This window comes from Cibotium barometz, chromosome 8 (genome assembly GCF_041138505.1).
Source record: "Cibotium barometz isolate CiBa-2024 chromosome 8, ASM4113850v1, whole genome shotgun sequence".
NCBI lineage: Eukaryota > Viridiplantae > Streptophyta > Polypodiopsida > Cyatheales > Cibotiaceae > Cibotium > Cibotium barometz.
Genome location: NC_141053.1, coordinates 26,145,705 through 26,171,320, shown reverse-complemented (window position 1 = coordinate 26,171,320; position 25,616 = coordinate 26,145,705). Strand labels below are relative to the sequence as shown.

The following is a 25,616-nucleotide window of genomic DNA, read 5'->3' as shown; positions in this document are numbered from 1 at the left end:
TATCTTGCCACTGAAGTTTTACCGTCTTTCCATGATTTGGTTTTAGCACATATTTCTATAGAAGGCTTTCATGAGACATATTATGAACTTTGAGATGAGGAGGTAGAAGAAGCTCATAGGCTAAGTCACCTACTTTCCTGGAATTTAGATATGGTCCACAATATCTGGGGGATAACTACTTATACTCCTCAAGAGATAAAGAACTTCTTTTGGGCCGTACTCCAATGAAGACCAAAACCTTGGTATCCAAAACACCGGTTCTCACTTCTGAACTCATCGTTCTGAATCCTTAAAATAGGTGGGGCTCTTGAGAAGTATTCTGGGGAAAGGGTCTTCCTTTTTAAACAAAATCTTCCTTTTATTTTAGAGAGGGAATAATTATAAGATCAGAAAGGGAGGTTCTTACTCCTGCATACCTCGAAGGCTGGGGGAGGAGTCTTACATTCTGCCCCACTTAAAAAAAAATGCGAGATGTCCTCATCTCGCATAGTAGAGGACAATTCTTTTTCTTAAGATCCAATTTATTTTGGGGTTCCTTATATTCTGGTCAACCCAACAGGCTAAGGTCCTTTATACCCATTTCCAATTAATTTTAATTGCACATTGGAAAGTTCTTTTTGAATTTCTGTTTCAAGGGAATTCGTTTTATTAGTATGAGAAATTTTTCTATCTAAAAATATTCAAAATCTGAATATTCTCTCTCTAGAGTATTTTCTCTCTCTAAGTTAAAACAATTATAAAGAAGATCTTTTAGAGGGATTTAATTACACGGGAAGATGCTGGACATCTTGAGAGACTAGGGAGGAATCTTACATTAGGCAGGAGCTCCAGCTATTTCAATCCATTGCACCTTGTTTCTGTGGAGATCCATGAAGAAAATAGTCCCCTTGTGATAGTGGATATCAGCTTAATAATTCCGTGTAAGCCAACCCATACTAATTCTTTCGTCATATATGCTTAAGTACATAATTTTGAACTTACATTCGGTTAAGTTTCTATCTAGGGAGAACTCGATCACATTGTCTCATAGTGCGTGAAAAGAAGCCTTCCACTAGCCAATTCCACTTACATTGGTTTACTTTTGCTCGATCACTAATTTACACAAGCATCCATGTAAAATGAATCAATGAGTACTTCTTTGAATCAACCAAAAGCTTAAAATCTATATCTTAGTAATTACTAAAAACTATTGATTTTGGCCTTGATGCTCAAACGGTGGCATGAATGCTACCTGTTTCTTCAACCTCATAATAGAAGTAGATGCTACTGGAACTTTTACCTACTCTAATTTATCTATTTTTGAGGTGGGAATCCCTAATTATTTTGTACTAAAACCGCAAGTCTCTTGTAATGAGATCTTGGGGAAGACGGAGTTGGAAAGGTAACAACAAGAACATTCAGACAAGTGACTTGGCTGTTGGCATTTGAAACATTTGTGCTCCTTCCTAAGCTAAAACTGCAATTCTATTGGCATTATGGGACAAGAATCAAGACTTCTGGGTCCACTGGCCTTCGAGACTTGGCTCCGATCATTGGCTCTGATCATGTCCTTTACTTTTCTTTGGCTTTGGTAGCCTAGAATTACTTAGAGATCTCTTTGGAGGAGGGGGCGAAAAGGACATATATACTCGGAATAGGATATTTATTTTTGATGGTGAGCTGATTCAACCCTCGATAAATCAATGCACAATCTAAGAGTCCCATCCTTCTTTTTTTGAAAAAGAATAGGTGCACTCCATGGGGATACACTAGGATCGAACAAAGCCTTGCTATAAAAGTTACCTCAACTATTCCTTCAGTTTAATTGCTTATGGAATGACCATCTTATATGCTCTCTTCACAGTCAATTGAGCTCCAAGTGTCAACTCTATCTCATGATCTACCTCATGATTTGGAGGCATTTCAATTAAAACCTTAGGAAATATATCAGCATATTCACTTAACCATTTGGGTTCCTTAATATCTGATTCCTTGCTTGCAAAATTTACTTGATTAACATGAATTAATTGCTTCTTTATAAGTCTCTTCAGATGCCTTTACAAGATATTAGGTAGGAGCTCCAGCTGTTTCAATCCATTGCACCTTGTTTCTGTGGAGATCCATGAAGGAAATAGTCCCCTTGTGATAGTGGATATCAGCTTGATTCCATGTAAGCCAGCCCATACTAATTCTTCCGTCATATATGCTTAAGCACATAATTGTGAACTTACATTCGGTTAAGTTTCCATCTAGGGAGAATTGGATCACATTGTCTCATAGTGCATGAAAAGAAGCCTTCCACTAGCCAATTCCACTTACATTGGTTTACTTTTGCTCGATCACTAATTTACACAAGCATCCATGTAAAATTAATCAATGAGTACTTCTTGAATCAACCAAAAGCTTAAAATATGTACCTTAGTAATTACTAAAAACTATTGATTTTGGCCTTGATGCTCAAACGGTGGCATGAATGCTACCTCTTTCTTCAACCTCATAATAGAAGTAGATGCTACTGAAACTTTTACCTACTCTAATTTCTCTATTCTGAGGTGGGAATCCCTAATTGTTTTGTGCTGAAACTGCAAGTCTCTTGTAATGAGATCTTGGGGCAGATGGAGTTGGAAAGGTAACAACAGGAACATTCAGACAAGTGACTTGGCTGTTGGCATTTGAAACATTTGTGCTCCTTCCTAAGCTAAAACTGCAATTCTATTGGCATTATGGGACAAGAATCAAGACCTCTGGGTCCACTAGCCTGCGAGACGGCTCCGATCATTGGCTCCGATCATGTCCTTGACTTTTCTTTGGCTTTGGTAGCCTAGAATTAGTTAGAGATCTCTTTGAGGGAGGGGGCGAAAAGGACATATATACTCGGAATAGGATATTTATTTTTGATGGGGTGAGCTGATTCAACCCTCGATAAATCAATGCACAATCTAAGAGTCCCATCCAATAGGTGCACCCCATGGGGATACACTAGGATCGAAAAAAGCCTTGCTATAAAAATCGCCTCAACTATTCCTTCAGTTTAATTGCTTATGGAATGGCCATCTTATATGGTCTCTTCACAGTCAATTGAGCTCCAAGTGTCAACTCTATCTCATGATCTACCTCATGATTTGGAGGCATTTCAATTAAATCCTTAGAAAATATATCAGCATATTCACTTAACCATTTGGGTTCCTTAATATCTGATACCTTGCTTGCAAAATTTACTTGATTAACATGAATTACTTGCTTCTTTCTAAGTCCCTTCAGATGCCTTTATAAGATATTAGGTAGGAGCTCCAACTATTTCAATCCATTGCACCTTGTTTCTGTGGAGATCCATGAAAGAAATAGTTCAGCTTGATTCTGTGTAAGCCAGCCCATACTAATTCTTCCGTCATATATGCTTAAGGACATAATTGTGAACTTACATTCGGTTAAGTTTCCATCTAGGGAGAACTAGATCACATCGTCTCATAGTGCGTGAAAAGAATCCTTCCACTAGCCAATTCCACTTACATTGGTTTACTTTTGCTCGATCACTAATTTACACAAGCATCCATGTAAAATGAATCAATGAGTACTTCTTGAATCAACCAAAAGCTTAAAATCTGTACCTTAGTAATTACTAAAAACTATTGATTTTGGCCTTGATGCTCAAACGGTGGCGTGAATGCTACCTCTTTCTTCTACCTCATAATAGAAGTAGATGCTGCTGGAACTTTTACCTACTCTAATTTCTCTATTTCTGAGAGGTGGGAATCCCTAATTGTTTTGTGCTAAAACCGCAAGTCTCTTGTAATGAGATCTTGGGGCAGATGGAGTTGGAAAGGTAACAACAGGAACATTCAGACAAGTGACTTGGCTGTTGGCATTTGAAACATTTGTGCTCCTTCCTAAGCTAAAACTGCAATTCTATTGGCATTATGGGACAAGAATCTAGACCTCTGGGTCCACTGGCCTCCGAGACTTGGCTCCGATCATGTCCTTGACTTTTCTTTGGCTTTGGTAGCCTAGAATTAGTTAGAGATCTCTTTGGGGGAGGGGGCGAAAAGGACATATATTAATATGTATGTGTATATATATATGTATGTATGTATGTATGTATGTATATATATATATATATATATATATATATATATATATATATATATATGTTATGTGTGTGTGTGTATACACATATATATGAGTATATACACATATACACACACATGTATCTCTCTCTTTCTCATAGCTTTCAAATAAAAACAAAACATTTATTCTACTCTCTCTCTCTCTCTCTCTCTCTCTCTCTCTCTCCCCCGGCACATAATACATGTATGTGTACGCACGCGCTTGCGCACACACACACATTGTGTGTATGAATTGAAAAAAATATGTATATGTATGTGTGTGTGTGTGTGGGGGGGGTGTGTGTTATATACACATATATATGAGTATATATATGTGTATATATATACACATATATATGAGTATATATATGTGTTATATACACATATATATGAGTATATATATGTGTATATACATATCTCTCTCTCTTTCTCATAGCTTGAAAATAAAAACAAAACATTTATTCTACTCTCATTCTCTCTCTCTCTCTCTCTCTCTCTCTCTCTCTCTCTCTACATAATACTTGTATGCACACACACACACACACACACACACACACACACACACACACACGTGTGTGTGTAAAGTGTGTGAGTGTGTGTATGAATTAAAAAAATATATGTATATGTATATGTATGTATGTATATATATATATCAAGAGGGAAAGAGAGATAATCAAATACACATATGTATATATATGTGTGTGTGTGTGTGTGTGTGTGTGTGTGTGTGTGTGTGTGTGTGTATGTATGTATATATACATACATGTATACACACACACATACACACGTGTGTGTTACATGTTTATTATATATAAATATAAAATAGAAAGTTCATTTCTTTAAAACAAAACCAAAAGCAATTCTACTCTCTCTCTCTCTCTCTCTCTCTCTCTCTCCCCTCCTTGAAAACATATTTATATCTATTTTAAAAAACAAAAAACATTTTTTTTCAATCTAGTTCTACTCTTTCTCTCTCTTCGCCATCTCTCATTCTCCCTCTCTCTCTCTCTCTCTCTCTCTCTCTCTCTCTCTCTCTCCCTATTTTCTTTTTATTTAAAACAAAACAAAGAAAAATTCTTTTAAATAAATACAAAACATCTATACTCTCTCTCTCTCTCTCTCTCTCTCTCTCTCTCTCTCTCTCTCTCTCTCTACATATTTGGGACGAAATTAAACACCACATATTTGGGACAAAATTTGCTAAAACAATAAGCGACTAAACTTAGTAATTGTTTTGAGCACCTTTTGTAGCTTGACTTTCTCAAATTTGGAATAAGCACCAAGAAAAGAAAAATGAGCAACTCTTCTTTCAATTCTATCCACGACAATTTGTAGCAAAAAACAAAATTAATGAGAGAGCAAGCAAAGAAAACTAAATTCTACTCTTTTTATTTTTCCTATTTTTCCTTTTCTATTAACATGTGATATTTTACATTCTATGTGTTTGTTATATTATATTATATATTTTATATTCTATGTGTTTGTTATATATATATATATATTTATATATATAATGTATAAATTTATGCAACATTAGATAAAAATATGCATTCATTATACTAAATGTGTGTGCGTGTGTGCATGTTATATTTATTATATATAAATTTATATATATATAATAAAAAAACATTTCTTTTAAAAAATAAAAAAATTAACATTTATTTTTTAAAAACAAAACCAAAAAAATCTACTCTCTCTCTACATATACATATATATCCATATGTATACACACACACACACACACACACACACACACACACACACGTGTGTGTCTGTTATATATATAATTCTACTCTCTCTCTCTCTCTCTCTCTCTCTCTCTCTCTCTCTCTCTTATTGAAAATATCTTTATCTTTTTAAAAAAAAAACAAGAAATATTTTTTTTCAATCTAATTGTACTCTCTCTCTCTCTCTCTCTCTCTCTCTCTCTCTCTCTTCTCTCATTTCCCCCCATATGTATATGTATGTATGTATGTATATATATATATATATATATATATATATATATATATATATATATAATATTTATACACACACACACATGTGTGTGTGTGTGTGTGTGTTCTCTCTCTCTCTCTCTCTCTCTCTCTCTCTCTCTCTCTCTCTCTCTCCTTGTTTTCTATAGATTGAAAATAAAACAAAGAATATTTCTTTTAAACATTTATTCTACTCTCTCTCTCTCCCCCTACATATACTACATGTATGCACACACACACACACACACACACACACACACACACAACAATACTCAAAGTCAATTGATGATAGTGAGTAAACCACAAGTGAAGCGACATGATAAGTTCACTTACACACTCGCACTCATAAAAGTGTGTACACGTGCTCAGGGGAAAAAACCTCTTGAAGAAAAAGTGGCCCCACACATCACTACCATATAAATGGCTACAAATCCCGCTATAGTGATGATGATGTGAATATGTACATGGATCATGTGGTTGATCAATGCGCAAATGGCAATTAGCCTAATGCTTTGCAAAAATCTTCCAACTTTTCTTTGAGAGAGCATATTTGCCACATTATCGTGTGTAGAGACATAAGCTAGGCTAATCCCTCCTATATTGAATAAGTACATGTACATGGATCATGATCAGTGCCCAAATGGCAATAAACCCAAAATTTTTTAAAAAGCTTTACAAGCACTAATATTATTATATAATGAATGACCCAATCACAGATTGATCATCATGAGAAATACTTGTTTAAGAGATGTTATCTACTAAAGAATTTACACGAATCAAACATAAACCAAAAGATTGACACTAATTAATCAAGTATAAATCATAAGATTAACACTAATTATCACTCATAGTAATCAAGTATAAACCACAATCATGGATTGATCATGAGAAATCCTTGTTAAAGAGATGCCATCTAAATACTACAAAACTTCTACTAATCAAGTATAAACCATAAGATTAACACTAATTATCACTCATAGTAAGACTTAGAGCTTAAAACTATGCAATAACTAAGATCTCTAACAAAGGAAAACTTAGAATTACTCATAAAGAGATATTACAAATGCTAGAGCTCTCACACACATGAACTATGTAGTGTGAGTCTCTCAAATATATAGGCTTACATAGAGGGGGCACCTAGAGCCACTTGCCTAACCCACTTGGCCATGTTCCCTCCACCAAATAAAGGTCCATGAATGCTTGGGTTTACCTACCTAGCCGTGGTACCACAAAGTAACCATAGTTATGTGAACCTTAGCCCCCCATAATTTGATGTAATCTATTGCAAAGGATTTATATGTGACCATACAACACATGTATGTAGACCACATTTTTAACACCCTCTCTTGATATACATACATACCAACATGGTGTGTAGATCAAAATCTTCTCACAGCAACAAAAAAATACCAACTGGCTATAAACCACAAAGTTACAATGAGCCACAAAGGCTTGGATTTGTTACTAGAGCAATCAACTAAATTTGCTTCATGTCTTGAAGAATCTTTCTCTTTATTATTGGATTTCCCCTTCTCTTATTCATACTTTTTATGCTTGATGTAGTCTTTGATGAAGTGTCCAATTTTTCACAGTAACTAACAAGACCTTGGGGTTTTTTTCTTCTTCTTATGATCCATGACAAGTGCTTGCTCACTAAGAGGTTGAGTTGGTGGTGTTATTGGGGTAGAACATTTTGCTGCTTCCAACCTCATTTCCTCTAAAATGAGGGAAGAGGCTACCGATATAAGAGTTAGATTTGGTTGATTTGATATTACAGATACACACTATTCAAATGATGTAGGCATACTACAAAGAAGAAAAAACATTGCTTCCTCTTCTAGGATAATGACTCCTACTCCTACTCCCCTAAGTTGATCTAGTAAGCACCTTACATTGATCATTAATATGAGAAGACACAAAAGTCTTCACATGTTTTTCTAATCTGTAAAGTTTCTTTCTTAGAAAAAGATGTGATGCTACATTGGTTTGTTTGACCAAAGATCGCTTTGATCTTGATCCATACTTCATTGGAACTGGAGGATGAACTCACTTGTTGATTAATTTGGTTATCATTTAATCCACTAATGATTTAGGAAAGTGCTTCGAAGTCACTTGTTTCCTACTTACTCATATCAAGTTTGTGTTCATGCTTGAAGGTTGCATTTTGATGGCCCAAAGATGATACTTGGATCCACTAGATCAAACCTATCCTCTTTATATTAAAAAAAACCATATTTCTTGTCATGATGCTTCAAGATAACCCTTTTATAAATGAGGGTTTCTACAAAGAGAATGCGATAACAAATGTGAATGACTCACACTGAATCTAAAACTGCCTTCCCCCCATACAAATAATATTTTTACTTTAAAAAAATAAGAATATCCCATATAGTAGTGAGGGAGTTTTAGTTTCTTGATTTTGAATAATTTCCACAAAGACTCCACCAAGAAAGTTCCTCTCTCTCACTCCAATATGTCAATCATCAATAATGGATGAAGAGATGCAAAAAAATCCGCAGAATGTGATAAGGACTTCACTAACCTCTTAAGAAAATATGAAACTCACTCTCCACTAAGAGCAATGAGACTCAATGATGACCTTTACTAAACACACACTCATATAGAGTAACCCACAAACAAAAAGGTGCCCTCTCTCAACAAATGATTAAGGACACTCCCATGAAAGGGAGCTCTGATACCATATTAAAATACAATCACCAAGACTATCACCATATACTATATGACTCAATCATAGATTGATCATGAGTCACTAGCAATCCTTGATAAGCTTTGTTAAATAGATGCTATCTAAAAAAGATCTTATACTAATCAAGTATAAACACACGATTAACACTAAGCATCACTCATAGTAAGACTTAAAGTTTAACGCTATGCAAGAATCAAGATATCCACAAAGGACCACTTAGAATTACTCACAATAAAGAGATATTACAAATGGTAGAGCTCTCACACATCTGAACTATGTAGTGTGAGTCTCTCACATATATAGGCTCGCCTAGACCCACTTTCCTAACACACTTTGCCATGTACCCTCCACCAAGTAGAGGTGCCATTCCTATTTGGGTTGACCTACCTAGCCCCATAAAGTAACCATAATTATGTGAACCTTAGCCCTTAGCCCATAATTTGATGCAATATACCACAAAGGATTTATACGTGACTATACAACACATGCATGTAGATTACATTTTCAACATCCTACAACGAGCATCTCCCTGATATAATGATAATGCACCTCGATGTGTGTAGGATTTTCCTCCGGCTTTTGAGGTGTGCAGGTGTAAAAACCTCCCCTTCTAATCTTATAATTATTTCTCTCTCTGAAATAAAAGAAAGATCCTGTTTTACCCTGTTTTGATCTAGAGAGAGAAAATATCTAGAGGGAGATAATTTAAAATTGAGATATTTTTGGATATAAAAATCCTCCTAGTGTCTAAAATAGTTTTCTCTAAAATAGATATTCAAAAAGAAATTTTCAATGTGCAATTGGAATAAATTGATATCAGGTAAAAAGGACCTTAGCCTAAGGGTCCAAATTTTTTGAAATTTTTGAGTTAAGGTTCCTATGGGACCAATTAGATTAATCCAAATGTAGGAAGAAGATAAATTGAAGAATAAAAGGAAATCCCCTCCAAAAATGAGTAAATACTTACATAAGATGAAGAGGTGACTAAGGACAAGGTTATTAGTTAAAAAAGAAGAGATATTTAGAAGAAATGATACATTTTTTATAGTGTGGGAGAATTTTTCTCATGAAAGAGACACCTATTTCACATGTGTGGTTGAGTTTTAAACTCACAAATAATGAGATATTTTCATCTCTCCTCTCTTGCTTCAACTAGATCCAAAAAGTAAGTTAAACTGACCTAAAAATGGTCAAAAATTGACCAAACTGATCTGAAAAATTCTAGAATTAGTTTGCTTGGTTAGAGGCTCACTTTTTCTTATAAATAAAGCCTCCCCCCTTTGTAAATGGCTAATAGTGTTTTAGGCACTGTTACTCTACTCCTCCCCAGAGCTAAAAACAGTGAATTTATTGATAATTCATTAGTTTTTGACCATTTCCTCTTCAAAAGAATTGGTGGCCACTCTAGGTGCAAACAAGAGTGAATTCCTCAAACCATCAAGCCAAAGGAAAGCTCACAAAATTTCATGTAAGCTAGAAATCCTACTTTTTATTTATTCCATATAATGGCTTCTAATTTTTGTTTTCTTTAAAATGAAAAATGATGCTATGTCTTGTTAGAAAGGCTTTCCCCCTCTCTTCATTCTTGAATTCAGCCTTTCTTTATTCTAGATGTGTAATCAAATTGTTACAATTAAACTTTTCATATTGTTTCTCTTTAAAAAGTAAAATTTGATTAGTTTAGAATGCTTTAAACCATTTGGAATAATTTCTAAGTAACTTGAGAATGAAAAAATTTAAAAAATAATCAACCATACAAAGAAAGTTATGGCAAATTTTTTTTAAATTTTGTGAAATAAGTTTTATCTTTTATTATTCAAAAAGAGTAATCCTCACCGCTTATGTATTCTAAAAGTGTTATTTTTATTCTATGCATAAAAAAATACATATTAAAAATATTTTTATAATAAAAATATCATTTTCATTAGAATTAATTTCTATGCATAGAAAGATGCATATTGAAAATATTTTGATTATGAAAGTGTTACTTTCATCAAAATTGATTTTTATGCATAATAGATGCATAAAAGAATTTTTTAATTATAAAAGTGTTACTTTCATTAAAATTAAATTTATGCATAAATAGATGCATAAAAGATTTTTTTAATAAAAGCGTTACTTTCATCAAATTTTAATTTTATACATAAAAAGATGCATAAATTTTTTTTTGAATTTCAAAAGAGTTATTCTCATCAATTTTGATTTTATGCATAGAAAGATGCATAAAGAAATTTATTTTTATTTCAAAAGAGTTATTCTCATCAATTTTGATTTTATGCATAGAAAGATGCATAAAGAAATTTATTTTTATTTCGAAAGTGTTATTCTCCTTAAAATTAAATTTATGCATAAATAGATGCATAAACGAATTTTTATAAAAGTGTTATTTCCCACTGACGTTCTTATGCATAAATAGATGTGTAAAGAATCTTTATATCAAAAATAAGAATTCTCTTACATTCTATAAATAGATGTGATAAGATGTGATATGAATCAGATAGATGAGAATGAATAGAGGATAGATGTGATGAGAATAGAAGTGATGAGAATGAAAGATAAATAGATGTGATGATATGTGATGCGAATCAAATAGATGGGAATGAATGGATGGATGGATGTGATTAGAATGAAAGATAAATAGATGTGATGAGATGGGATGCGAATCAGATAGATGGGAATGAATGGATGGATGGATGGATAGATGTGATGAGAATAAAAGTTATGAGAATGAGAGGTAAATAGATGTGATGAGATGGGATGCGAATCAGATAGATGGGAATGAATGGATGGATTGATGTGATGAGAATAGAAGTGATGAGAATGAGAGGTAAATAGATGTGATGAGATGAGATGCAAATCAGATAGATGGGAAAGAATAGATGGATGGATGTGATGAGAATAGAAGTGATGAGAATGAGAGGTAAATAGATGTGATGATATGTGGTGCGAATCAGATAAATGAGAATGAAGGAATGGATGGATGCGATGAGAATAAGAGTGACGAGAATGTGAGGTGAATAGATGTGATGAGATGTAATGCGAATCAGATAGATGGGAAAGAATGGATGGATGGATATGATGAGAATAAAAAAGATGAAAATGAAAGGTAAATAGATGTGATGATATGTGATGCGAATCAAATAAATGTGAATGAATAGATGAGATGTGATGTCATGTGAATCAGGATGTAAATGAATGATATAGGATATGAATGAATGTGATAACATGTGAATTGGGATGTGAATGAACGATAAGGGACGTGAATGAATGTGTTAGCATGTGAATCAGGATGATGTGAATGAATGAGATGTGATGTGAAATGGATGTGATAAGATGCGATGTAAATTGGATAGATGTTAATGTATGTGAAGTGATGAGATGTATGGGTAGATGCAAGTAGATGTGATCTGATGAGGATAAATGAGGAAATGAGTGATAAGATAGAAAAAGATGTGATTAGATGAGAATGGAAATACTTATGAAATGAATGTGGATTGATGTGGATTGATGTGTGAGTAATGTGGATTGATGTAAATGGATGAGTGGATAATGTGGATTGATATGGATGGATGTATGAATGATATGGATTGATGTGTGAGTAATATGAATTGACGTGAATGGATGTATGGATGATATGGATTGATGTGGATTGATGTGAATGAATGTATGAAAGATGTGGATGGATGTGTGGATAATGTGGATTGATATGGATGGATGAGTGGATAATGTGGATTGATGTGAATGGATAAGTGGATAATGTGGATTGATGTGAATGATGTGGATGGATGTATGGATGATATAGATTGATGTGTGAGTAATGTGGATTGACGTGAATGGATGTATGGATGATGTGGATTGATGTGTGGATAATGTGGATTGATGTGAATGGATGTATGGATGATGTAGATTGATGTGTGGATAATGTGGATTGATGTGGATGAATGTATGGATGATGTGGATTGACGTCTGGATTGATGTGGATACCTCCTAGCCTGTTTTCACCACTTTTCATTGATCACACTAACATTGAAATTTTTTCTCTCTTGCTAGAATTTGTGACCACGAGACGCTGTGGACCTATTTGTTGCCCATATGTGCCCAGTGCCGTACAACTTCCCACTTACTCTATGGCTGTGTTGCCGGCACCAACTCATCACTGTTGTAAAACTATGGCCTCCTCACTGCTATGCAGTGTTAACATATTCTGCCCACAGCTGAGCAACCATTTATATCTTTTTTCCAGTGCAGTGCAGTTCATCACATAATGTATGGCTGTTACATTTGCTGCCCGTGCCAACTCATCGTTGTACAACTATACCAGCCACCATACAACTGGTTTTAAGCAGTTTTTTTAATCATTATGGCACTTGGAGGCAAGGCTGTTCTGGCTTTGTTTCCTGTTGTGGAGCTTCCCAAGGCTCATATGTCGACATACAAGTGTGGGAGAACACATTTAAAGGTTCTAAAGAAACTTTAAGATTATCGGAAGACCTTGAAGACCTAAATATCAATGATATAAGTTGCATGAGAATAAGGATTAAACAGGTGTCCTGTATAGTAATTTATGTACAGTTGCGTAATTAAATTTTGGGTTGCAATAGTGCTCTCTGTAATCATTGAATCTGTTTGGCCCAACTGTCTACATGTGAGAAAAGTACCAGGCTGTCCAAGCTGGTTAAAAATCATTTTTGAAGATTTGACTTACTTGCAAGCTTAGAAAAACTCCTTTTTCCTTTGAAGCTCCTTGAAGATTTGTTAATTAAAGACCATTGAAGACTTCTGTGGAGAACCAGGCTGTCCCAGCTAAGGGTAAGGAGCCTAAGATTGCATTTGCGGAGAACCAGGGTGCCTAAATCTAGTGATGGTTTGATTAAGAGGCCCAAAGACAATCATCCATGATCCAAAATTGGTGTGTCCACTCCCCCCCCCACACTCACACCCCACAGCGGCAGCGGCAGCTTCTCTCTCTCAAAAAGTGCAAAATGTAACAATATAGCTACCTGTGTAAGGTTGCTTATTTCATATCCATTAAGCATGGATGAGAAATATACTTACCCTTTACTCCACGCACACATGGTATAATGAACAATGTGTAAATGGCCCTACTCCACTCTCTATACATCTGGTATGTTGTGCCCATATGTTAATTCCATTAAGGCTCTGAAAGGCTAGACTTGCAGCTTTTCTACGAAGACATTGGATCTGACTCATGAATAAGCTCCCTGCCCACATCAGATTAGATTGCCAAACCTACCTCTGAGCTCAGAAGATAAGCTACTTGTTTCTTGCATGTAGAATCTGCAGCTTTGCCTTTTCTTTTTTCCTGATACCAACCATAAATCGAGATGCTGCTGTTTTCGGGCTTTCGCACTGTGAGTCCAAACCATTGCAACTGAAACTTTGCATGGAAATCTTAGCTGTGTAATACACAAAGAAAGCTCAGTTCCTGCAAACAATTAAAAACTGGCAACTCTTTCAGTCTTCCCACCATCATGATAATTGAAATCATACCAGCAGCATCTCCCATTATCCGGTGCTTGAGATGCTTCAGAGTACTCCCAAGGCCATGGCCTTGTTCTGAGTTCGCATTTTGGCACAGTTGAATGTGTGTTATAGCCATCTCATAAGCCTATCAAACCAAAAGGCATGACAGTCTGACAAATTGCTCACAGCATGTACTTAAGTTCTAAAAACTGTGCAAATTGTAGCAAATATGTATATCCCATCATGTAAAGCCTGGCGGCAAAAACAAACTGCTTAAAATATCCAATCCAAGGAGGAAATGTGAAGTCTTTGAAAAGCAACAGCAGCATCTAAGTGTTACCTCCTTGAATGATAAAAACATCGCTAGTGACCCCAATTCCCCCTTTCCTTACCGACAACAGAGCCACCTTGGTAAACCTCTGGGTACCACCCTTGTTTTTTGCATGTACTGAAGTGACAACTGGATGAACCAAGTACCACACATGGAATGCCACTGCCCCTCCTTAAGGTAATAGAAAACTTCATCATCTTTCTTCCTGAATGGAGTTTACCCCTCTTTTGGTTACCCTAGCTTTAAACAACACTAAAACCTTGCGCGACTATAATTATCCCCTCTGCTACAGGCAACATTGGCATCTCATTTCACCCCTCCGCTGTGTACACCAAAGCATCTTAGCCTTAGCTGTGCCAACAAGAAAGAGCATCTTATTTAACCCTAGTTCAAGCTCAGCCACCACCAATTCTGCAGGCTGATCAACCCCTAGATAACCTAGAAGAAGTGGCACCTTCACAAGCTACCCCCTGTTGTAAATAATCACTGCATTCTGACATCTTAATTAACCCTCTGTCGGGACCTAGCCACACACTCCACATCAAAGACCTACTTGATTAGACTAACTCTGATATGCCTACAATGATTGCCCCTGGCTTAAGCTAAACCTCCGTTGTCCTGTCTAAGCTTATACCACTCCCAGGAGCTTGCGAGTCCACCAAATAATTGGATAATATAGGTACACCTTCTACAGAGGCATGATGATGTGTGTCTCCCTACCTTACCGTGATGTGCAAAATGAGAGCATATAGGTTTTGGGAGGACCTTGATTGCATTGCTTAGAAAGCCAGCTGCTAAACAATCCTCTGCGAAAGATATCCAATCATGCAGATCCACTTTCATTTCCAGATCTGCAGAGCAGGTCGATTCGCAGAGCGAAAGGATCTCATATCGGAGAACCAACTGGCTCTGCGAGAGTTCAACAAAAACACAAGGGACTGTGAAAACCTCCCTCTCTCTCTCTCTCTCTCTCTCTCTCACACACACACACACACACACACACACACACACACATACATAAAAACACACACGCACATACATGGACACACACAACACACACAAATACATGCATACATGCATACATACATGTACGTAAATACATGCATACATACATGTACGTAAATACATGCATATATGCATGCACCGTTTCATCTCTCCCTCTCTCTCTCTCTCTCTTGTGTGTAACACCTACCTACATATATACATGCATACATATATGTAAGAGTGTAAACGTAAAGTTTCCTTCATTACATACATGCAAGCATACATAGTTCAACATACTTGCATGAGCACGTACATACACATAGATATACACCTTAAGCTGTTCTCTTTTTTCAAAGAAAGAGCTTCCATTCTGCACATTATCCTATAGCAAAACAGGAAAAAATCACAAATGCATTTAAATAAAAGCGTATTCGAAACTTCGCGAGCATGGATACGGCAGAAAATCAGGGTTTTAGTACCTCCGTATCACGAGTGCGACAGAAAGCCTCCTGAAAGTAGCGGAGCAGAGCTAGCTTCTCTCTGGCGTCCATATGTGTGTTGGATTTGAGGCAGCGCAGGGCGCGGTCCCGCAGCTGCTCCGCCATCGCTGCTGATGACGAGCCTTCCGCCATGGCGCGGTGCTGTGCTGGTAAAATGACCTATGTTTCTGTTTTGGTTTTGCCTTTCAGTGAAGAGCAATGCTTGATAAAAACAAAATTTTCAAAAGGATGACTCCTTTTAGTTGCAAAATGTATACTACATGCTCGTTATAACTAAAAATATGTAATAAATGAATCCTTAAAATAAAAGTAATGAAAAATCTTAGGTGTTTCTTCATAATTCTAGCCGGTGTGTAGGTCATGAAAAAGTTGAAATGCATGGCTTCATGGCATATGAAGCTCAAACAAATTGGAATACGGTAAGAATTGTATACAATGGTGGAGGAGCAAACAAGAAAATGGAAGGCCGTGATGAGAGAGCATGTATGCTCCATTGGGAGCAAAGTTTGATCAATCACACTAAGCACTGTATCATCAAGGATGATCAGAAATGTGCTAGAAATGGAGAACTACCCTCGACAAAAGAAGAAACTCTTGCTTAGAGTAGGTTGATTCGTAATTGGTGGAGAAACAAAAGAGTACTTGGACGCTAATATGGTAATAATGATTAAATGAGGATAATGGATTTGGAATAGGGATACCTAGGGAGGTGTGACAAGATGGATCAAGGGCCAACAAGGGGGGTGTTGTTCAATGGATCAAGGGCACAAGGGAGGTGTATGTGTTAGATATATGGTAGTACCACGTTATGCGTTCTTGTACTTATGCTATGGTGTGCCCATAGCATAAGAAACCTAGGTTTTTTCCCATGGCCATCTAGGTGTGTACGGGGCACCTTAGGGGTTAACTAGTATATAAGAAACCTTATCCTCAGTTTAGCATTGTTGCTCATTTGTACTTTCTCTTTTTACTTGTAGAGAACTCTCTCTCCTTTGATCTTGCCAACCTCTCTCACTCTACACCTATGTGTTTTTATCTTTGAGCATTATGTGTGTGTGAGTCCAGCTCCATTATGTGAGCTATCAGTGGTATCAGAGCAAAGCTTTCCATAGCTTAGCTTTTTGGCTTTTATAGCTCACTTTATAGCTCTTGATTGTGTGTGAGTCCAGCTCCATTATGTGAGCTATTAGTGGTATCAGAGCAAAGCTTTCCATAGCTTAGCTTTTTGGCTTTTATCACGCAGTTATAGCTCATTTTACAGCTCTTGATTGTGGTGCTACTTGAAGATTTCTTGTTCAAAGTTTCCATTGAAGCTTTCACAGCTTCCTAGAGCTTCTCTCTTAATAGTGAAGAAGGTTTCTTCTTCAATCAACAACGGTCTGTATATCGCACTCTCGTAGTACCTCATAAACGATTTCGCCTGACAGTGATGTAATAGTCAAATCGTTTTACACCGCAGTCATCTAAACAATCCGATCGAACTTCTCCACCACTTCACCAGGTGACGTATTGGCATATAAAATTGCCCGCATCTGCAATCACTTTCATTTGAGTCTAGAATCGCCCGATTCTACAATTGTTTTTCGGTGCAATCGCCCGATTTAGTAATTATTTTCAAATCAACGATTCTTATTTTTTGTAATCGTCAGCGATTCCAAAAGTCAAATCATTAGCGACCTAGTACGACGATCCAACTTCGGTGATTCTACTTTCTCGGATCAACCAATTCTACTTTTTCGAATCGACCAATTCTACTTCTTTGAATTGATCAATTCTACTTCTTTGAATCGTCTGATTCCACTTTCTCCAACCAACCGATACTCCACTTCTTTGATTGAGAAATTCCACTCGTCTAATTCTACTTCTTTGATTGCCAGATTTTCAAGTTAGATTGCCTGATTCATTAGCAATCAAAGACTCTAATCAGCGATTCTACTGTTCATTTTGAACAGTTTTCTGATTATTCAACATTGGTTGGTTCAAGCTTACTTTTTGCATCTTTCCTTCTCAAATTCACCAACAGTCAAGTATGGCCAAAAACTCTGTAAATGATTTGTTTCTTATTCTTTCCAAAGAGGATAAATTAGATGGGTAAATTACTCCCTATTATAGAGTTTCACGGTCAGAAATGTTCTTGTTGTAAAGGGCTTACGGGGTCTTGTCAGTGGTGATGAGCCCCGCCCTGGAATAATTGCTCCTGTTACTCCTCAAAGGAGTTAGAGCCATCATACCCAGCCTTACGTTCCTCAAACTACTACTGACCAAAAAATATGGGATTCACATGATGCTCAAGCTTTGGAATCGATTTTTCAGTTAAACGGTCTATTATTCAGCACATTTGCTCTCATAAAACATCCATGCTTGCTTGGAACACTCTAGAAACTATGTATCATACTACAAATGATGCACGAGTTACTTTTCTCAAAAGGCAACTTGATAAGAAAAAAATGCAGGAGAAGGGATCCATAAATGAACCCTTAACTAAGCTGCAAGGCTTGAGAGAACACATTCTTAGCATTGATGAGATCATTTTTGATAAGGAAATGGTTAACATCACCCTTAACTCTTTACATGCTTTCTTTAAGAGGCAATGTAGCTTCTCTTACATATGTAATAGAATCTTTCTTCAAGTATTACACACTGTTCACAAATAGTAAAAGCATAAATTAAACTTTAACAAATTACACTACAAACTACAGGACCAAAAATATTCAAGAGATCACAAAGACAAACTTATTAGTTACAATCTCCCTCCAACGTGTGTGGCCTATTCCTCACACATGACTATTTTGAGCATTCAATTGCTAAAAATAGGCCATAGCCTCCAAAAATATAAAAGTTATGCTTTTCCTTGCACGGTGCTCTCTCCTTACCCAAAATAAAGAGCTCTTAAATATTGAATTACTTGGGGCTAAGAGAAAGCTTTTAAACTTTACAAAATAAATATTTACAAGTCTATTTTTCAATTCTAATCTTGTAGAAATAAATAAATAGATGTGCATAAGCTAGTAGTACTCCAGGAATCACCGTCGTGCTATATATACCAAATGCAACAAATATAGGAAGCTCACAAGCATACCCCAATGTGCACCAAATGTATAAATATTTAAAATGGTATCACCCACGATATTAACATAATTTGGCATGATGCAAAGATAATCCAGGTGTCCCTGAATTATCTAAGAGGGTAGAATAATATTTTTAAGAGGATTTAAAATATATTCTTATAACATTCCATCTTGCTTGAGTTTGCAATTACCCTTAATTTTTGATTTCTTCTTGAAAAGAACGGAGGATCTCAGTAGTAGGGAAGACACAAATATTTCTCAGGCACCCATCTCACATCTTCACGAGGATGATTTTTGAAAATCAACAAATTATTTGACATAGTGAATTACTAGTATGGGTCGATTTAATCTACTGGTGGTTAATGATAGAATTTGGAATCGAGAGTTCTTCCTCACCCTCAATAAGAGTTGGATCATAAACATGATACGTGGGAATTGATTCCCTGAAAGGTTTAAGTAGACCAACATGAAATGAACTATGAATTTGTTAATGAGAAGGTAATTTTACTCTGTAAGTACCATCATTAATTTTGTGAATCACCTTAAAAGGTCCATAAAATCTTGGGGCGAGCTTAATAGCTGGGAATTTCTCAATACTCTTAAGTTTACGTTTCTCAATATAGCTTTATGTTTGCGATTTTCTTTCTTAACATATTGCTCCTCTTGAGTGAGCATGTGTAGTACAATGTCTTACCTCACTCAAAATGCCACTAAAATCAATAGTGAATTGATCAACAGCTTCGATTTTATAGGAAAGTCTTATAACTAGAATAGGCAAAGCTTTTCCATACGTGATCTCAAAAGGTGCTCAACTAGTAGTCGAATGAGAAGTATTATTATATACAAACTATAGAAGATGAATGTACTCATCCCATGAACTAGGTTCTTAGGAAACATAGGCTCTAAGTAGATCTAAGATAGTGCTATTGTCCATTTGTTTCCAGATGGAAAGCGTGTGGAGAAGTCTAACTTAGTGCCTAAGTTGGAGAAAAGAGTGATCCATACATGGGTTATATAGGTATTTCTGCTACTTTGTATTAATTAGTGTCTAGAGAATTCTTTTGGCCTTATCTTCAATAGGATGCTGAAAAATTTATGAATGGATGTTCTATCGTCAAAAATATCATGTTGTAATGGTATCAGAGCTTTGGCCAAGTACAACAAAAGGGTACAATTCAAGATTTTTGAAATAATTTACAAAAACAAGGTAATCTTTTCGATATATGATTTGTTGAGTTTTATGCTTTGTTGGATAATTCATAAAATCTTGAAAAGTAATTTTGGTAGCCTTCAGAAAGCCTGCAAATTGTAAAGGAGTACAACTCAAATCTTAAGGGATTCAAATACATTCTCATAACAACATATTAGTAGTTTGTTAGCTTAATGTTGCAGGGGGGAATAGTCTAGAAAGAATGCCTCTAAGAGTTCTAGAAGTGATCAAGCCCTAGCAACTAAGGATAAGGGTAAGCGAAAGACCAATTTAAACAACACACCTAAGGCTAAGTGGGATTCGAAAAAGCTAAAGAAGGTGACTTGCCGGTATTGCAAGAAGCCCGGCCATGCAATTGAAAATTGATTCAAACTTCAAAATAAGGAATAGAAGAAAAAAGAATCCAACAAGGGTTCCAACAGTTTTTCTTTTAACAATTAGAGTTCTAAGAAAGAGGATTCTACTAATGTCATTATCCATGAAGACTTCTCTCTAATGGCTATTGCAGTTATAATCCTAAATAGGATACATGTCTTAGTGCAATTTCCTCTTACAGTTAGTATCTTTTGACAGTGGTGCTTCTAAGGAGATAACTTCTCAAAGAAGTTTGGTCAAACATATGGTGACTATATAAGGTTGTCACACTGTTATGTGTGCCAAAAATGTCTCTTACCCAATTAAGAGATAATTCTCACTAGTGTTAGTGCTGGGGATCTTTATCTTCAGAGTATACTTTTGTTCTAAGAATTCACAAGGAGGGTTCTTAATGTTGAACTTGCAAATGATAAATGCATTGTCAGTGATAGAGAATAGGATAAATATATTGTACTTACTGGATCTTTAACCATTGGTAGTTTATACAAATTTTACATGTATGATAAGTGTGATGTAACTTGTCTGGCAGACACTTCTAATGCAATGAAAGATGCCTACTTGTGGCAGGTTAGGTTTGGCCACACTTCTATTGATGGTTTGATGCGTTTGCAAAAAACATGGGATGTTAGATTATCTTCCTTAGCTTGATCCACACCACGATATGTTTGTGAATAATGCATCCTTAAGAAACTTTCTTGCCAACCTTTCCCAAAGAATGTAGCAAATAGAAAGGATCACAAATTGCAGCTCATACACAATGATATGTGTGGTCCAATGAGGACTACTTCTTTGTGAGGACACTTATACTTCGTTACATTCATTGATGATTAAGCAAGTACGCCTGGTCTTACCCTATGAAGGAAAAATCCGAGGTTTTTCTCATTTTTAACACTGTGTTGCTATGGTTGAAAATGAAATTTAGCAATAGATCCACTGCTAGAGGACTCTCCAAGTCCACTAAGCACATGTGATTTGCTGCTCTCCATTAGAGATCAACATGTCTTAGTTGAAGAGGAGCCTTGGCCCTCGAATTGGCCTCTTATGGTTTTTGGTGATGCTTACCCTATAAGCTTCACATACATTTGGACTGTGAAAAGTTGGTAAGCAAATGCTCAACTAGCTTACCTATCTATATCTGTGAAAGAGTACATATCATATCTCTCATGAAAAAGTTCGCTGGTACTACCCAAGTTGGTTGGGGCTGCAAGCCACATATCTTCATCATTTTTCTATAGCACTTTGGTGAAGGTAAAATTCAGCATTCATTCACAGCCTAGAAACAGTCCCAAGCCCACACCTCACCCTCAGATTTGCAGCCTTCCCTCATTCCATTGGAAAGAGTACATAGGCTCAAGATTGGACATCATTGGTGCTTATAGACCATTGCATATGATATTTACGCCGTGACCCCATTGTAATCCTCAGTCTAGGATAAGTCAGGCGCACGAGCTATGTAGGTCATTCCTCAACCATAGTGAGTCAGTCAGTCAGTCAAGTCTCTTAACCCACTTGAAGAGATTCATGCATGCATGTAAAGTAGAAACCTTAGGGTTTTTATTAGAAAGCACTCTGCATATTGCATATCATTCATCCATTGCATACAGACCATTGTAGAAGCCTTGAAATAGCATCTAGTATTTTTTGCACCAATCCTATTGAAGTGAACCCACAAGTAACCATCTATAATGCCCAAGATAGAAAGGCAGTTTCTCTTCATATCTGGAACCCAAATAATAATTGAAATAATTTTTGTACAACCTATTAAGTATACACTCAATGCACTCCTCTCAACATGTAGCTCACATCTATGCTTGGTACATATTTGTAAAGGCTCCCATTATGAGGAGAAGCCATTGGTACACGTGTCTTTGGTGGGAACCCCAGCTTAGATGTCGATATGGGGTTGTTATCATGACCATTGATATTTAGGAGATAGTCCCCAACTCAACAGTATGGGTTCATTATTAGTGGGTAGTGGTCGATCAGTTGTATTTTGAGGGCCCGTGTGACCGTGTCTATGCTATGTAACTGCTCACATTGTGTACACGCCTACCACACCACCTATAGTATTATATATGGACATAGTTATCACAAGCTAAGGCATCCAATGCTTATGAGTATCCACACCCTCTACACTTAGTACATTCTCTATCTAGAGTTTGTCTAGATCACCATCTATAAGGTTCACTTGAGAGTGCACACGTGGATAATACCATCACATTTGAACCTATCTTAGAATTTTAATTCTCTCTATTCTCTATCTATTGCACTTTTTTTGGCTTTTTTTCTATGCTATGTTCTTATATGGTATCAGAGCTTAGATGCTTTTAGTAAAAATAGTGCATAAGTTCTAGTCTTTCTTTACATAGAATACTAGGAATGATGGCTTCTACCTCAGGTTGGGCTATTGCTACACCAATCCTACGCATCACCCACCAGCCTTCATAGAAGGCAAGCTTGATGGACAAACTACACTCTCTAGAAATTCAAAAGCAATGTCGTTTCTTCTAGACTCTTATGAGCTTCTAGAGATTGTTCTAAGAATGGATGTAGAACCAGTGGGAACCCCCAACTCTTATGAGCTTCTAGAGATTGTTCTAAGCATGGATGAAGAACCAATGGGAACCACCCTAACACCATGAACACACTTCCACCAAATGCTAGAGTTCTTCAGGCATGGAAAAGGTGCAATGCTGACACACTTTAGGCCATCATCACAAGCATAAGTGATTCTGTTCTTACTTAGATTCAACATATAGCTAAGGCATCAGAGGCTTGGAACATACTGAGGAATAAATATGAGATTCATAACATAGAGAATTAACTTGCTGTTTGAGAAGTTTACTGAAGGAGAAGCTGCTAAAGCATTTATCACGTAGATCCAAATTCCGTGGGATCAAATGGCTATTGTGGGAATTACAAAGACCATTGAGGAACTAGCCCAAAGGCACCTGAATTCTTCTCCATAAAAGTATGATGGCTTGGTTATGGCACTAAACACTCATGTTAGAGTACCACCTCTATTATTTCAATAATTTAATGCTATGTTACTTGAGGAGGAGACACGGTTGAAGACCCATGATGATGGTGATGCTACATTCTTGGCCAATTCTATATGACATCTTTTGATGACAAGAAGAAGCCACCAATGAAGAAGAGGTTTCAAGGGAGCTGCTAACTGTGACAAGAAGGGTCATGCTATTAAAGATTGTAGAAAGAAGTAGGCTAACGAGAAGAACAACACCTTGAAGTCTTCATGGAAGGGAAAGGAGTTAATTAACAATGCCGAGACTAATCTTCAACTTTGGGTCGCCACCATTGAAGAGGTATGCTCATTTTCTTAGGCTCCAGTTTGTTGATGATTCATAGATTTTGGATAGTGGAGCATCTCGACACATGACCAATAAAAAGGGCTAGTATAGTTCCTAAAAGCCTCTATAGGAACCCATTAGTGTTGTTGTTGGAAATAATGTTAAATGTTCAGTCGAAGGGTCTAGAACCATCTCTTTGTGGGGCAGCTACTACTATAGGTGAAGAGAAGAAGCTGTCAGACATGCTCGATGTACCTTAAAGTTCTGTGAGATGATAGATCGTGGGCTTGAAGTATGCTTCAAGAAAAATGAAGCAAAAATTCTAGATACTGCTAGAAGGTTAGTCAGAAAAGGAGTAAGGTGCAACAATCTATACGAGGTGACTACCCTTATAGCGCTTGCAAAGAAAAGAGCACGAGCAAGCTTTAGCACGAGCGATTTATTCACATCGGATTCATTTTGCTAAAGGAGATGCAAAAAAGGGAATGGTAGCTAATTTGCTTATATTTTCAAAATTGCAGGAACCATGTGAAGCTTGCATGATGGGCAAGAAACAACGTAAGGTGTTTCCCAAGAAAGCAACCAATAGTGCAAAGACTCCTCTAGAGCTGGTCTCAGGGGATTCATAAGCCATAACTTATGGTGTCACGTGAGTGTAAGGGAAGGGGTTTTTGGAAGGGTGGGCTTAAACGTATAAGTTTTAGGGAGTAAGGGGGATCTTATGGGGGGGGAGGTGGGGGGAGGGTAGGAGTAGTGGACAATGGAAGCAAGGGATTGGTTTCTACTTGTAGTTCAGAATATATGATCTAGTGGTGTAGGTTGAAAACTTGATAAGTTTATCAGTCTTTTAAAGTTGACCACCCATGAATTAGGAATCATAAGCTTAGAAAGGGGTATAGTTTTTTTGTAGATAAACTTAAATAGGGGTTTTTATAAGTTTCATAAATCCCTTTCTATGGGAAGTGAATCCCTCGGGGAGCTGGTTCATGTTGATCTTTGCGGTGGTAAGATGTCTACTATTGCATTAGGGGGATCTTATTACTTTTGATGGTAGTCGATGATTACAATAGGAAGATGTGGGTTTATTTCCTTTAGGATAAGGCTGAAGCTTTTGGCAAGTTTAAACTGTGGCATAAGCTTGTGGAAAATGAGATAGGAAAGAAGGTTATGTGGTGCAAATTATAGTAGGAAGATGTGGGTTTATTTCCTTTGGGATAAGGCTGAAGCTTTTATCAAGTTTACATAGTGACATAAGCTTGTGGAGAATGAGACAGGAAAGAAGGTGAAAAAAATCCACATATAGATCGAGGAGGAGATTTCCTTTCAATGGAATTTGATAGGTATGATAGGGAGAATGGCATCAAGAGCCAAATCACCACTACTCACACACCTCAACAAAATGTTGTTGTTAGTTGATAATTATAGTAGGAGGATAAGAATTTATTTCCTTCTGGATAAGGTTAAATGTTTAGATTAGTTTAAATAGTGACATAAGCTTGTGGAGAATAAGATTGGAAAGAAGGTGAAAAAGTTCCATACAGATCAAGGAGGAGAATTCCTTTTTTGGAATTTAATAGTTGCTACAAGG

At 36.4% G+C, this 25,616-nt stretch overlaps 1 protein-coding gene across 2 annotated transcripts; it reads right to left on the bottom strand.

Moving 5' to 3' along the window:
* Positions 1 to 13,762: 13,762 nt before the first annotated feature.
* Positions 13,763 to 16,282, bottom strand: LOC147636097 (uncharacterized). 2 transcript variants are annotated; one of them, XM_086801092.1, is made up of 5 exons: positions 16,044 to 16,282; positions 15,896 to 15,946; positions 15,346 to 15,489; positions 14,277 to 14,394; positions 13,763 to 14,182 (listed from the first exon to the last, which is right to left on the bottom strand). In XM_086801092.1, exons 1-5 carry the CDS (start codon positions 16,194 to 16,196, stop codon positions 14,040 to 14,042), a joined length of 609 nt encoding a protein of 202 aa, XP_086657218.1. In that variant the 5' UTR covers positions 16,197 to 16,282; the 3' UTR covers positions 13,763 to 14,039. The 2 variants fall into 2 exon arrangements, with proteins under 2 accessions (XP_086657218.1, XP_086657219.1); XM_086801093.1 differs by lacking the exon at positions 15,896 to 15,946.
* Positions 16,283 to 25,616: the final 9,334 nt, after the last annotated feature.

Excerpts from the sequence above, each read along its gene's own strand:
- LOC147636097 (XM_086801092.1), bottom strand. The coding sequence starts at position 16,196 with ATGGCGGAAGGCTCGTCATCAGCAGCGATGGCGGAGCAGCTGCGGGAC. Across the intron at positions 15,490-15,895 it reads AAAAAAGAGAACAGCTTAAG|AGCCAGTTGGTTCTCCGATA; the intron begins GTGTATATCTAT and ends GAACTCTCGCAG. Across the intron at positions 14,183-14,276 it reads GATAATGGGAGATGCTGCTG|CTAAGATTTCCATGCAAAGT; the intron begins GTATGATTTCAA and ends TGTATTACACAG.